Below are 14,592 nucleotides of genomic sequence, written 5' to 3'. Positions count from 1 at the left end.
CAAGGACTGCTCTATTTCATGAACTGTCACCATAAGCAGAACATACAGAAATTCATCTCACCATCTAGTTGGCAGAATCTAACCCAACCTATTCCTTAGGTTGTACTTAACTGGAAAGGGAGTCACCTCCAGTGAGCATTTTATTCTGTCTACCTTAGATACTTATTTAAATGCAGGATAAACAGTCTTTTCCTGAGGTGACTCTATCTACTGGCTATAGGGTTGATTTTTTAAACACTGAAGTTAATGCCACACTAACTTTAACAGCCCTCCCAATTATTCCATTTGTTGTAAACAACCCACACTCCCAAAAAGTATAAAGTTTCAGAATAGATATGGAGCACGTATGGACAAGAAAAAAAAACCAACTTTTTGAATAAATTTAGAATTTTTTTCTAATGTTTGGATTAATATTAGAAGTCTTAACATAGACTAGCTATGAAATAGCTCTAATTAGATTTTTTTCTCTGTGGTAAGGTGTTAATGTTTACATTGTAAAAAGCTGTCTAAACAAGACGCAAAACAAAGGCTACTACCCTATGTAGCCACGACATTGTCAATAACATTTAATAAAAAATATTATTACAGACAGTTCATTACACACACCTTATGTCAAAAATAACCCAAAGTCTACAAATAATGAATATACACTGTGTATATTTAGTGTATATATTAGACAGACTGTGTATATAATACACAATTTCAACTTTTTCACCAAAGAAAGGTCACCTAGCCAGAGCACAGGTTATGAAAGACCTCCATAAATTAAATTAGACAGCTAGCACACAAAGTTATAAGCTGTTTAGAGAACATGTCAGGAATCCTGTCTCTATAGGGAAGCTTTTCTCTCCCTGTAGAGTGGAATTTGACACCTAATAAGAAAGGCATTTTCTATTCTCTTAATATTTATGGATATTTTGAAGTGTTTTAAGGCCTTCACAGTCTCTACATGTCTTGAACTGCTTTTAACTGCAGTGAACTGCCTGCATACACATTATTCCACCTCCAAAGCCCCTGCATTTCCATTCAGAAAGTCATAATGCAGTTATTAAAAGAGATTTCCACACAGAGTTATTGAATCATATTGGTAAGCTTGGTTTATGCCTAGGTGCTGTGATATGAATGCACATTGTCTTGAATTTGTCTAGCAGCCTGTGGAGTGACAGCTCACTGCAGCTCCTAACAAGCTGCACAGATCAACTTGGTAAGGACTTTGGTAAGTATCAGTGTGCCAGGTGATGTAAAAAATAAATATAAAAAAAGTATTTCACTGAAATATTTATAGTCTAAAGGTTCACCCATTAATAGTTCATAGATAATGTCTTCAAGCATGAGTCCATTGAGGTGAGTGGAATCACTCATGCAAAAACAAGTTAAGCATATTTCTGCCATCAAATTTTAAGAGATTTTAAAAGAGATACCATTTCAGAATAAGGCTCTAACTGAACTTCAGCAATGAAAGAAAAGCAAAGCATAACAAGTTCCACCCCGAGAGAAACTTCATTTAGCAAAAAAAATTACTGGAGAGATAAAAATTTTCTTTTTAAAAAAATCCTTTTTGTCACAAAAGGTTTGAAAATTTTATTTAGAATTTATGTGAGTAAGAAAACTGTGTAATATTTAACATAAGGGTATATATTTTTCATGTAAGACATGCTGTCATTTAACTTGTTTTAGATGCAATTTGCAACCAGGTACTGCACTTATTTGCATTTATGTTTCTCAACTCACACTTTTGTTTCTATGCAGTATGTTAATCTTACTTTGAGCATTTATCAGTATCTGTGAATATCCAAAAAGAAATCATATCTAAATAATGTTCAAGGGTAGTTCACAGTAACATCTAAAATCTGTAAATGGCCTGTGGATAGAGGTATCATAGACATGTGCATACTAGAAGATTTTAAATAAAACAACAAATGGAAACACAGCAAGTGTGAGATTCTTAATGTCAAAACACTAAGTCACCTACTTTCACAAAATGTCACATCTATCTGTAGTTATATTTTTCCCACATGCATTGGCATTTTACAATAGAAATTGTACTGATAAATTAGAAATTAAAATGAAATTAAATAATAAAAATACTACATGATTTTTACCCAAATAAAATGGGTGAATGACCCTCTCTACTTATGCACAGGAGCTGAAATGAAACCTGTAGTATTTTTTCCACTAATAAGGATTATGATAATACTTAGTACACTACAGCCAAATATGTTTGGGTTTTTTTGGTTTTTTTTTCAATTAGTTGTAGGCTAATCAGACCAATACATTTTCATACATGTTTTATATTAAAATATTACTAGTTAGACAGAAATGTAATACACAGGCACACATACCCATATGCTATGACTACTGAATGCTTCTCCTTAGCATACATGCACAACCCTCTAACAAGATAAGCAGGGAATGTATTTAAATAGTGCACATTTTAAACCACTCCATTTCAAGACATTGTTTTCAGACTACATGCATGTAATCAGATTGTTTTCTAAGCAGACATCCATTTGATTACTTAAAGTGCAAATTGTGGTCTGGCTATTGAGTGTGCAGAGGAGAATAATGGGAAGGGTAATGAAAACACAAGTCTTTTTACATCAACAGGTGGCAATGCTAAATAGGAAAGAAAAGAAAGAGGGGCGTGGGCTCAGAGAAATACAACTTCCCTGCATTATACAGATATTTAAGAAAGAAAAATGATTTGGCAGAAATTTGGCCCTTTTTCCTGCAGTGATGACCACATTGCAGGTGCATGGTTTGTACATGAGAGCATGGGAAGAGAGCAGCAGGACCTCACAGAGGTTTCTCAGGCAGTTTGGAAAGTCTTCCTTGGGACTGCTCAACAGGCTTGGGGGCAACAAACTACCCAGAGTGAGGAGACAGCTTCCAAAAGTCCATGCAAATACCCCATCTAAGGGCTCAGAGTACTAACCTTCCATTCATGCATTTATGGTCAAGTTATAAAACCAGACAAGCAGAGACAGGAATACAGAGTGATACACAGCTGAAAAACCCATAGTTGTACTGCAATTGAAAAAGTCTAAAAGTAAATGTGCATGCTACTCAGGAGTCTCATAAAAAATCATTAGATTTATAAAAAAAACCAAAAAATTCAACACCCAAATCTGATATACATATATAGATATAGATATAGATATATGTATCCATAGGAAAACATGAGGATTGATTGCTGTCTCCTAGGAAGTGCAGTGCTTAGTTGTCAAGTGATTAGATGCTTTATTTGGACATAAAAATAACTACAAGGATATTTATTCAGAATAAGCTATAAAACAGAAGTTAACAAGCAGGGATGTATTTATCATAGTTCTCAACAGCAATACCTATCCCTGCACCAGGTATTAATAGTTGGCAAAACGTTTTCTTCAAACTAAAAGATAGGTTGTGCCAAAATACATAATGCCTAAGAAAATAATCAGCGGGTGAAAAAATCATAATACTTTCAAGTGAGAGTCAGTTATTTACCCAGTGAATAAATTCAGATTTATCAAAACTATTTGAGAAGCCTAGACATAAAATTGACTGAATTCCATTATTCAGCAATAATCTTGAATTCTGACTTGAAGAAGCACACTCAGCCTAAGAACCTAACTTAGCTAAAAGAGTTAGGTGAGTGTTGTTTGCAGTATAAAATAGGGGTGGACTCATAAAGCTAATCAGTTGGTTCTGAAATGTTCACACTATCTTCATTTCTGAGTTGTTTTAACCTGGTTTCATGGACTAAACACACACTTTCAGTCAGAACATGTACCTCCCATCCCCACACACCCCACACCTTTAAAAGGAATCCACTTTGCATGCTCAAGACTGCTCAAGGCTGCTAACTGGAACAAAATAAATATGGACCACTCTGAAATCCAAGAAGGGTACTCCTGCTCAGCACTGGAATGCTAGTGAAGATGCAAACAATAATGCTGTCTATATGCTTAGTGATGTGACAGGTGATCTAGTTTTGGATATTGAAAACCTCTGCTTTAAAATTGCCTTTTGGATGAAGCCAATTTCATTACAGTGCATATAAACTGATTAGAAACAAAGTAATGAGAACAGTTTTCCTAAAGTAAGGTGCTTAATGTCTGCATTATCAACACTTCAACAGAAAACATGGGAAGTTCTGGTCAGTCTTTAGTATTTTTTTGTAATTTTATTTTACCATGTCCATGAAAATGAAAATTGAGTGTAGCAATTATAGTCAATAGATTGAAATCACTGTTGCATATGTATCAAAGATGCACATAATTTCAATAATTAGAGAAATGATAGTGTCTGTTTTACTACTACAAAAAGGTTAAATGTTTTGTGTCCCTGTGTTCAGGAGAAAAAAACAAGAAAAAAAAAAAAAGAAAAAACTTGGTGAGTCCTTTACCTAGCAGCCTCCATCTCTTGAACTTCAGGGTATAACACAGAATTGTAGTGTATGCAGAAGTTTAGTGCCTGGTGAGACTTTGGCTGACAGGGTGTATTGGAAAGTCACACTGAGATACTGAGAACAAATGTCAAATTGCTAGAGCTCACAGAAACTGAATGCTGGTACCTACTGCAACCTCTAAGCCATAAAAATCTACTTTATTCCTAAACTTTTGTCATTCAGATAATTTAGTTGAATTAAAACTAACAGGCATAATAATGAACTATGTTGTAACTGACTTAAAAATTACTGCTGATGAAATGTAAAAGTAGGATATTCAAAACTAGTAAAAGGATCTCAACAGTAAAAGACAACTGAAGTCCTGATCTTTATAAAGTCTGAATAAGGAGGAGAAGCAAGAAGAAACTCTGAAGCAAAAGATAATCCTTTTTGCAGGATAAATAGAGAAAAACAAACAAACAAACAAAACCCAGACCATGTTCAAAGTCTGGTCTTTTCATTCCTTTGGTATGAAGAGAGTGATAGCTTATAATCACTCAGACTTGAGATGTGCAATCAAGTGTAACAATGCATGGTATTCAGATTCTCAGAGAAGAACAGAAAGTATTATTTATTACTGGTTTTGTCAAGAGTTATGTTTAATAATGAAATTTACTGAGTAAGTGCATCTAATCACCAGGAAAGTATATGAGCCCTGAAAAAAATGATCATACCTGTGTAAGCATATGCATTCAAAGATTCATATAGCATTACAACATAATAACATAAAATGTACAGATAGTTTGCTCTTTTTACTCTGAAGTAATTTTCCCTTGCTTCTGGCCAAGGATTGTCATAAACAGGGCACAATTATCCCCAAGTTTTATGCCCACTGACATTAAGAAACATTACAAATGCTCGGAAGCACTTTCCAACTCCAAAATCTCCAACTACTTCCAGACTGAATGTCCCAGTAGCAAACAGTGCCACATGGTGTGATTAGTCTGCTTAACAGGTAATATCTGTGGCAGGTTTGCAAGTACAGAGCCTGCAATTGGCAGTACATATTTGTTTGTGCCCTTGTGGCAGAGCTCCCCATCAGAAAAGCTAAATGCACAAGAAAGCAAATATCTAAGAACTGTCTATCCTTTTTCTTGACAAGGTCAATTATATAACTGAGTTGGCATTATGGAGGCAGATAGCCTATATCAATCTGTTAGCTTACCTTGGCATACAAACTTCAATTCCTTGGCATCTGTGACAGTGGTTCTTTTATCTGACCTCTTCTTTTCTGTCCGACGGTGGCTACGTCTTTTCTTTGTCTCCCCCCAAAGATTCGATCCACCATGCATGCTTGGGATGTTTAGAATGGCAATTCCTTCCAGAGAGATATTGATTAAGTCCAGCTGAATTCCATCACACTAATTAGAAAGGAAGGGGAAAAAAAAGGAAAGAGAGAAAGCAAGTGAGAAAGAAAAATCTGAATGCTTTTTTTATCTAATATTTTTCTTCAGCAGTTCATCATTCTTAACACTGATAATAGTTTAGTCAATGTTTACACCTAAGAGATATACTCGTACTGAAAAGATAAGATGAGATAAGAACAGATCACCATTCAGAAGGTAAAATATGATTGCCATTCAGCTTTTGACTGCCTAAGTGTGGGACCATTTGGGACAGTTTTGTCATCTGATACTTGTTCACTGACCCAAGTGAAATATATTTCTAGCTTCACTACAGCTATTAGCAGAAAAACATTTATACTACTAAAATTCCTTTATCAATAACTGGAGTTTTTTGTTGCCTTTTCCAGCTAAATTTTCTGCCTTATGATTTTGCAGTGATACTTATCATTCTTGCAATGTAGGTCCCTCCCCAACAAATGGAATACAAAGTTCTTGCAGGCAGAGAATACACAGACTTATGGAAAAGGGTCTAAGCAAGTTCCAGGAGCATAGAACATCACACAGGTATTTGTTTCAGTACAAAGTTACAATAAGCATATCAACATAGGGCTATGTCTGACTAGTAGCTTCTACCAAGAAGTAAAATTAGTAGAAGGAGGTGCAACAATTCCTGATGTGGCTGAAGCAATTCTTACCCCAGAACCTTCACCAACCAGTTCTTTGAAATATGCATCATTGCTAAGGCAAAACAGAGGATGTGGAGCTAAAGAATAGGCATCAGTGATCTAAAACCTTTCCAAGATTACTGGACACACAGAAGTAATTTTAGTTTGTAGGACAGTCCAGAATTATACCCATCTTGTGTCACTACTGTGTATTTCTCATGCTTCCTATAGCAAACCTGGACATTAAAACATTTTATACAAGTACATTTCTGTGCTAAATCAGGCTTCCAATTATATCTTATAAATGGACCTTATTTTTCACTTCTGGAGAATGGCTCAGGAATCTTAACATTTCAGCCCGCCCAGTGACAAACTGCAGCATCTTCTCAGGTGGTTGAGCCCCAACATCTGCAAATACACTTCACCTGAGACACACTGGATGAGATGAACCTCATAGCATACACCTAGCCTTCACTGGATACCATTTACTCAAGCTAAGTCCTCCTCTCTACCAACATTAGGAAGTTCTTAACTTATACAAAATGCAGCAAAATACTGAAGAACCTCACAGGAGTGTATTACTATAGGGGAACTGCAGGTGGAAAGCAAAGCATGCAGTTCTACTCATTATTTCACTGAACCAGCCAAAGTTGTCCAGGATTCATGTACTTGCACCTTGGCTAGAGATGGATTAGCTTCATTCCTCACAACATAGTTTATTGATATCCTGACAAATCACATGGACCACAGTGTAGAACAGCATATTTTTAAAACATTTGATCCTACGCCTGCAATGTTCTGCAAGCTTGTAGAGGATCCAGTCATCCATTTCAAGTTGATTAAGGGTATTATTTTGCAATTCCAGTACTCAATAATCAGGGAGAAAACTAGAAAAATAATTAAGCATGCCTCAGTAATAGTCCACTGACACCTTGCAGCTTGCTGCTCTGTGAGTCACTGGCTCTTTTTCCTCTCTGTCTAAACCTTTATCACAGCTTTGAACAAGAAAAGCCAAGTACAACTCAAGAATAACTGAGTAATTGTTTATTCTGAAACTTCCTGAGATCATCAAACAGAACTGTATTATAATGCACACGTCTTAATTCTTCTAAGAAGAGCTGAACAGAGAACAATTTCAACACTAAGATTTCCATTTCATATTTGCTCTTCAAGAATCAAATTTTAAACCTGTAGATTATATCCATACAAGGAAACCTTCAAAGTAAAAAGGCATATCTGAAAGTGAATTGGCAGTTGTGGCAACTACTGTAATTGAAAGTGTAACTTTTTAATAATACTTTTCTTACAAGAATAAAGGCCTAGGTTTTCACTGTCATTTTTGGAAGCAAATGTGTGGTTTTCCCTGGTATTTTATATGTATTAAATACTAAGATGATTTATTTTGCTAAAAATTCTGCTCATGTGTATGCTCACTTACTGCTATACATTCTAGATAAACAGATATTAATTTCATAATTAAAAGTAATCTTGTGTAAATACCCTGCAGGCCTCAATGAATCAAACACATACTGTGTGTCAGGCCTCCCACTGTCTTCAAGTGGAATGTACTGGCTGGATAATTAGATAGTACATATTTTTTAACCTTATTTGCATGCATATTATATCTTTTGCACACTGACAAGCAGCAGTAACAACAAAAGTCAGATTACCACAGGGAATTCCCACAAAGAAGTCTTCATTTCTTATAATTTGCAGCCTAAATTAAAATAATTTGATCTTTGACAAGGATGAAATGTCAAGCAGAAGGGGGTCCTCTACAAGCCACGGCCTGTGGCTTCTGAAATCTGCCTAATTTATGTCAGTCACTTCTTAATACATATTTAAGTATTACACGAGAAAGATGATAAATATGCAATCTGACACCTTTGGTATTTCCCTGCTGTTAATTTATAAAGGTCTGGCGTCCCCCAAACTGACTGGAATTATTTAAATAAAAGAAGAATTGTGAAATAGAATGGTGCGGGGTCTAGCTTCCATTTTCACTCAATATTGAGCACAGCAGGTAGTACACTAAGACAATTATGTGACGAGGCCTCAGAGTCCCCCAGTGATGAGCAACTTTCTGAATAAGGAAAGGAGCATTTCTTTTGTTCATACACAGACAAGAAGTTTGCCCTACAGGTAGCTCTGCACAGTTCTAACACATTCATATACTGCAAGAACAAAACACAAGTGTTCTGCTCCTTTTCTGTTTTATTTCAAATAATGTAATGATGCTGTTCAAAACAAAAGTATGCTTTTAAAATGTGGAGTATGCCTACCTAGACTAAAAAGAAACACTAGCTCTTCTAAATCTTTTTTGCCTTCTTTCCTGGCCTCATTTCTTGGGTATTATTATCTTGTTTTTATTATCTTGGTTTATATCTTGTTTATCATATCAATTCTTTTCAGATCATCTCTCTGTTAAGAAAATACATCCCTATGCCTGAAAAGAGCTGATATTAAGGCTTTGCTGTGAAATCAAGGGCAATATCAGGCAAGTGTACAGGAATGTTTTAAACTCCTTTCCCTTACCCATTAACACCAGGTGGTACAAAAGGCTTACACTGCTCCCACCATGCTTCTACAGCACTGCAAGTATGCCATCCCTACTTACACCACATCTATACCTACTCTCATTCAATATCTTCCACATATCTATCTTTTTTTCTGAAGAGGAAATAAACTGCAAGTTCTCCAAATTGTAAAATCTTCAGCCTTGTTTACTGACACATTAGTATTGAAAATAAATGCTTAATATTGAAAATAAATACTTAATTTTTGTTTTGTTTAATTTTGGTTTCTTTCTCTTTAGAACCTCTCTTCAACTTCTTCCATCCCACTTTGAAAACAAAAATGCATCTTATTCTGGATAACATAGGAACTGAGTCCAACTTTGTTCTGCATCTCACACACGGAAGAAAACATACAGAATAAGAGTCAAGAACGTATGTCAGAAAAGCCAAGCTTAAGTAGGTCAGAAATCAAATACAAGGCCAAACAAATATTTGCTCAGAGAACATTTGATCACTGTCTCACAGCTCAGAGGTACAGATCCTTAATGTTCTCAGGCTTTGTTCATTCAAAATTTGGCTGTAGAGCGAACACATTCTTTGTGCATTTTACTTGGAGTGAAATGTGGTCTCATGCATCAACCTCCCATTTACAGTCATATCCCCAAGAGGCATCAGGTTAAAAATCAGACTAAAATGCTGATAATGTTCAAACAAGAAACATTAGATACAAGCATACTGGCAAGCACTGTAATTTACTTATTGTAAATAAATATGCAAGTAACCACCTCCTAACAGTTCCTGCAAACTCTGGAAACTGTGCTTTTTGTTCCTAATTGTATGACTAATGATAATGACCAGGATAGATTAAGTGAATATTAACAAATGTGCCTCATTAGTTATTGACATGAATAGGTAATAATTACACAACTGATAGCAGCAGCACCACAAACTTGTATACCTACTTGTTTGCTTTGTGATGTTAACATTTAATAACCCTTTCAATGGTTAAAATTACATGGTTGAAGTCCACATGTTAGTATGTATCAGGATGTATGACTTTCTCTAGATATCAATATTTTATTGGGAAAGCCTGCTCTTCAATTTGTGTTTAATCAAAAGGTACATTTAACTTGCAGTTTATTCAAATCTAATCACACCAGGTAAGCATTTCTTCCACTAGCTAATAAAGTGTTTTTCATGCTACATTTCCTTAAACTCGTGTGTGAAGCACTCTCTCAGGAAGCAAGGGTGCTTTTTTTGTGAAGTTTTTTTTTTTTTTTTCCTAAGGCTTTTGGTGAAGTTTTGCTTTGTTTTTATTATATTTTAATCTAACATGTGAGGACCAGGTTTCCACTTCAAAGAGAAACATAACAGCATAACAGGCAAGTGTGGCAATGCTGGTCTTACAGTTTCAGCCCCAGTATTCTTTGCTACTGTTCTGCTACCAGGGACATGGTTCCTTTCAGATTATTTCAGACTTCACCCTTTAGGAGGCTTTGACTGGACTCTCACAGTTCCCACCAGACCTCTCTGAGTGCCTCATGCTACTGTGGAAATACTCCATTGACACGTGCAGTTTCTCATTACTACTGGAAAGGAAAAGCAACGTATTCCTCTTGAGAAATTGTTTCATTATTTAACCTAAATTCTCAGGTTTGTATCTTCACTCATTTCTCATTTTTCATGTACCTATTCATAAACTTCAGATGTCCAAACAGTTTATGTAATTTAGCCACTTATTCTAGCAGCCATCAAAGTGGCAGTGGCACATTATTTTAAATTCGTATTTTGTCTGTACGTATCCTGTGTCTTTCTAGTTAATGTTCAATGTATAATGGAAAGATGACCCCTTGTGCAGAGAGAAAAGCTATTTAATGAAGGGGAATAATTCAAAAAATATATATATTCTTTAACCTTTATTCAGGAAAGTAAGTACAATTTTAGGGAATTGAGTTTTAAAGGTTATAAAACCTTGGGACCTAGAAATAATAAGATTATTTTTTTTATTTTAATCCTGCAGCAGCTCTCACTCCCTCCAACAGTCTTTCATTTTTCCATCTGACCTAGCCACATTCCCTATTGATTTCTAATGTTATACTTCACCTCTTGACCTTGTCTACTGTATTAAGACTTCACTAATCATCAAACTGAACTTTGTTCCAGTGTGCAGGGCTACACTACAAATAGACATGATAAAAATAATATTTTGGAATATAGGGTCGAAAGGATGTGCACTGCTTTGCCTTGCTGGATTCAGGCACTCTGCACCCTTGCTCCCTGCATTTCAGCCAAACTAGTGACATTTCAAGGATAAAGGCAACAATTAGTTTCTTACTTCTATTTCTACAGATTCATGCAGCTTCTTACAGGTGGCTGAGAAAGTTTCCGAAGTGCCAAATTCAAAATACCAAAATTTGTTCTTCATTCTGAAACAAGAAAAAAAAAGAAAAGAAAAAAAGAAAGATCTTATTCACTATCAATATGTGACAAAAGTGATCATCCTGTCTTCCACTATAAGTAATGGCAAAGGCTTGGGAACATGTGACATCCCATTTGAAATAGATGAGCTCATAATTTTCAAAGCTTAAATGTTGGTGTCAAGTTGTATGATATCCCCTAAAGGGATAACAGGAATGTGTTGAACTGACAGGTTCAAATGTACCTTTGACTTTTCTTTTTCAGTGACTATCAGAATATTTTTTGTCACTTAACCAGTGACATGCCTCAGAAAAATGTATCGATTTTATTTCATGTCTCACACCTACTATATGATTTCTGATTCACAGTTAACATCTTTATCCTGCAGAGTAGTAGAATGTGCAAGCAGGGCAATCCCATCATGAAGAAGAGCCAAGACAAAAATGTAGCTTGCCTTAAGCTAGTTAAAAGTAAAGGCAAATGCCTATTGTAGATGATGACAGATGAGATACTAGAAGAAAATAAAAATTCCAGATCTAACAATCTTTAGATATTTTGCAGTAGGAGAGCTGTATTACCTGGTAATTCACTCACAGACGCATTTTGAATGGGCAATGAGACCTGCATCTTGAAGTTCATTACCAGGTTCCACAGGAAAATAAAACTGGATTAAATGCCAGTAAATTGCTTAGTTTATCATGACAGCAGGCAGAATTTACACTTTTTTCTTTTTAAATACATAAAGACTGCACTTCTGTTTTACCAGATTTATTGCATACTGTTAAAGACAATCAGGATGCCAACAGCACCATTTCAAATAAGTATGTGTACTTTTTGTGAACTCCCATGAGTAATTATTATTCTGTAACAAAAAAAAAAAAAAAAAAAAGAAGCTAAACAACCACAACAAAAGACACTGAATTAGAATTCATTATTCCCACTTAGGAATCAGATATGAACACAATTTTTCCACTTGTATAAACTGTTCTCTGACACAGGCACAGCACATTGTGCTTTAACTTGAAAACAACAGAGTCTGCATGAGCTAGAAGTGTAGAAGAATGAAACATAAAAGTAGATGACTGTAAAAGATGTCAAAAGTACAAATCCTACTTTTAATTTTTTCAAGTTACATATAAAATACCACTTAATTGTTGTTAAAATCTACTTAATGACTCTTCAAATCACAAAGTAAAAAGAGGTATTGTGGTACTGGCCATTTTCAGAAACCTGTTTGCATCTGAGCCAGCAATTCCTGGTGTAGCATCAGAGGGGTGTAAAGATGTCCAACCTGGCAGCCTACACAGAGCTGGGATGAGAAGAGTAATAAGGAAATTACACATTTCAGATGAAAAAATGTACAGGAATTTCCACAGGTTTTTACATAGAAAATCTGAAAATATTTGGAAACTATTTTTGAGAACCTGCTCTCAGATAAATGGCATATTCTCAAAGGAGCTCTAACAACCAAGAGGGTTCAGGCCTGATTCAGGTTCAGATTTCTCACATCTATGTATGGAAATGATCTGACATATGTTCCTTCTATACCTGCAGTTTAGCAGATTGCCATACTGACATGGGATCAAGTGCTCTATTTATACCAACATATATGAAAAAATTTAGAAACCTTTTGTTTCTAAAGAAATGCAAACTACATCTTGAATTTCCATCGGGTACCTTTGGAAAATCTGGACGCAGATATTTTCCCACTACTTTCTATACAGAGATGATCAGTAATAAAGCAAAAAGAAAACCAACCAAACAAATAAAACCCAGAACAAAAAAATGTCACACCAAACTAAAACCCCAAAATAAACAAACAAACCAACCAACCAACCACAAAAACCCAAACAAACAAAAAACCTCAACAAAACAAAGAGACCAAAAAACATTAATGTAAGTATTCATAAAAATACTTCGTAATGTCTTTTGATCCTATTATTAAGATACAAAAAAAGCTGTGTCTTCTCTTTTGATAACCTTTCCTTTTGCTATTCAGTTACTTTTACCCCAAATGAAAAAATCTTTTTTTTTTTTCCTTTATTTAAAAGATCACTCTAAATTGACTCACTTCATAGAACAAACTCTTTATATATAACAAACTTACACAAATTTAAAATAGACATTTATTTTTGAGTCATTTAGAAGAGAATGTGTCAAATTCAGGTATTTTGAGCTCAGTCACACAAAACCCAGCATCATCAATGCACTCAAAGATTACTAGAAAATTTAGATCTGTAAATCTATGTCTTGTAGAATCTTAGATTAAGTAAATATATCAGGTGAGGTTTTGATTTCTTGCAATTTAAATGTACCTATAAGATTCCATCAGGCTGAAAAATGTATTGCTAGCCTGCTCTACAATGTTTAGTAGACTGTCATTGCTTTTAAGCATAGAAAGACAACTTACTTGACAGCTTTTCAAATACAAAGAGGGATGTAGATACAAATAATTTTATGCTGAATTTTCAAATGATTTACGAATTTCCTTTACAAGCCACAAAATAGATTAAATTTCGTGGTTTTATTCAAATGCACTGTATCTTTTATTGAAGAGAAGATTGTATTAAAACTGGTGCCTTCCATAGAAATACAAAATGGAGTTAAACAAAGAACTTCAGAGAAATTACACTGAAATTTTCATAAGCAAGACAAGTCTTATTGTTCTAGTAAATATTACAATTTTTCTAATAATAAATAAAACCCCAACCTCTAGTTCCTATCTTCCACATGCATTCCTGTTTCAAAGAGGTAAAGCTCATCTGCTTATCAATACAGCAGTGAACAGAAGATTAATGAACTACTCTGATGGCCATTCTAATTTCTTCCACAATGTAAGATTGCTAAACAAATACATATTTAATGACAATTTTGCCACAATAAAAACTGCAAGAAACGGAATCACAGGCTGCTGTCACGTATATTTTCTCTCCCTTCCAGAGACTTTTCCCAGCTTTTAATAGGAAATGACTGAAACCAAGTTTGAAGTCTGCTCCTTCTTTACAACACTGGTTTTACTGGAATAAGAAAGGGAATGGGCTAGTCTAGAGAACAGGGTTTGTTGTTTGGTTTAGTTTTTTTTAATATATGCTTTGAAATGCATAGCAGATTCCTCAAAAACTTTACACAATCATGATTAAGGGCTGACCTATCTTGTATTAAAGTATGTCAAAATATACAGCCTATGGGTGTAGGAATAATAAAACAAAACTTTACTT

At 34.9% G+C, this 14,592-nt stretch overlaps 1 protein-coding gene across 3 annotated transcripts in view; it reads right to left on the bottom strand.

Moving 5' to 3' along the window:
• Positions 1-14,592, bottom strand: part of DGKB (diacylglycerol kinase beta) — a 326,673-nt gene that overhangs the window by 67,965 nt on the left and 244,116 nt on the right. For all 3 annotated transcript variants that reach the window (XM_079302918.1, XM_079302917.1, XM_079302919.1), the window contains 2 exons: positions 11,292-11,382; positions 5,595-5,790 (listed from right to left, as the gene is read on the bottom strand). In XM_079302918.1, the coding sequence (XP_079159044.1) occupies positions 5,595-5,790; positions 11,292-11,382 (287 nt within the window). The remainder of the gene's footprint in view (positions 1-5,594; positions 5,791-11,291; positions 11,383-14,592) is intronic.

This window comes from Erithacus rubecula (assembly GCF_903797595.1).
Source record: "Erithacus rubecula genome assembly, chromosome: 3".
Taxonomy (NCBI): domain Eukaryota; kingdom Metazoa; phylum Chordata; class Aves; order Passeriformes; family Muscicapidae; genus Erithacus; species Erithacus rubecula.
This window is presented reverse-complemented; position numbering and strand designations above follow the sequence as displayed.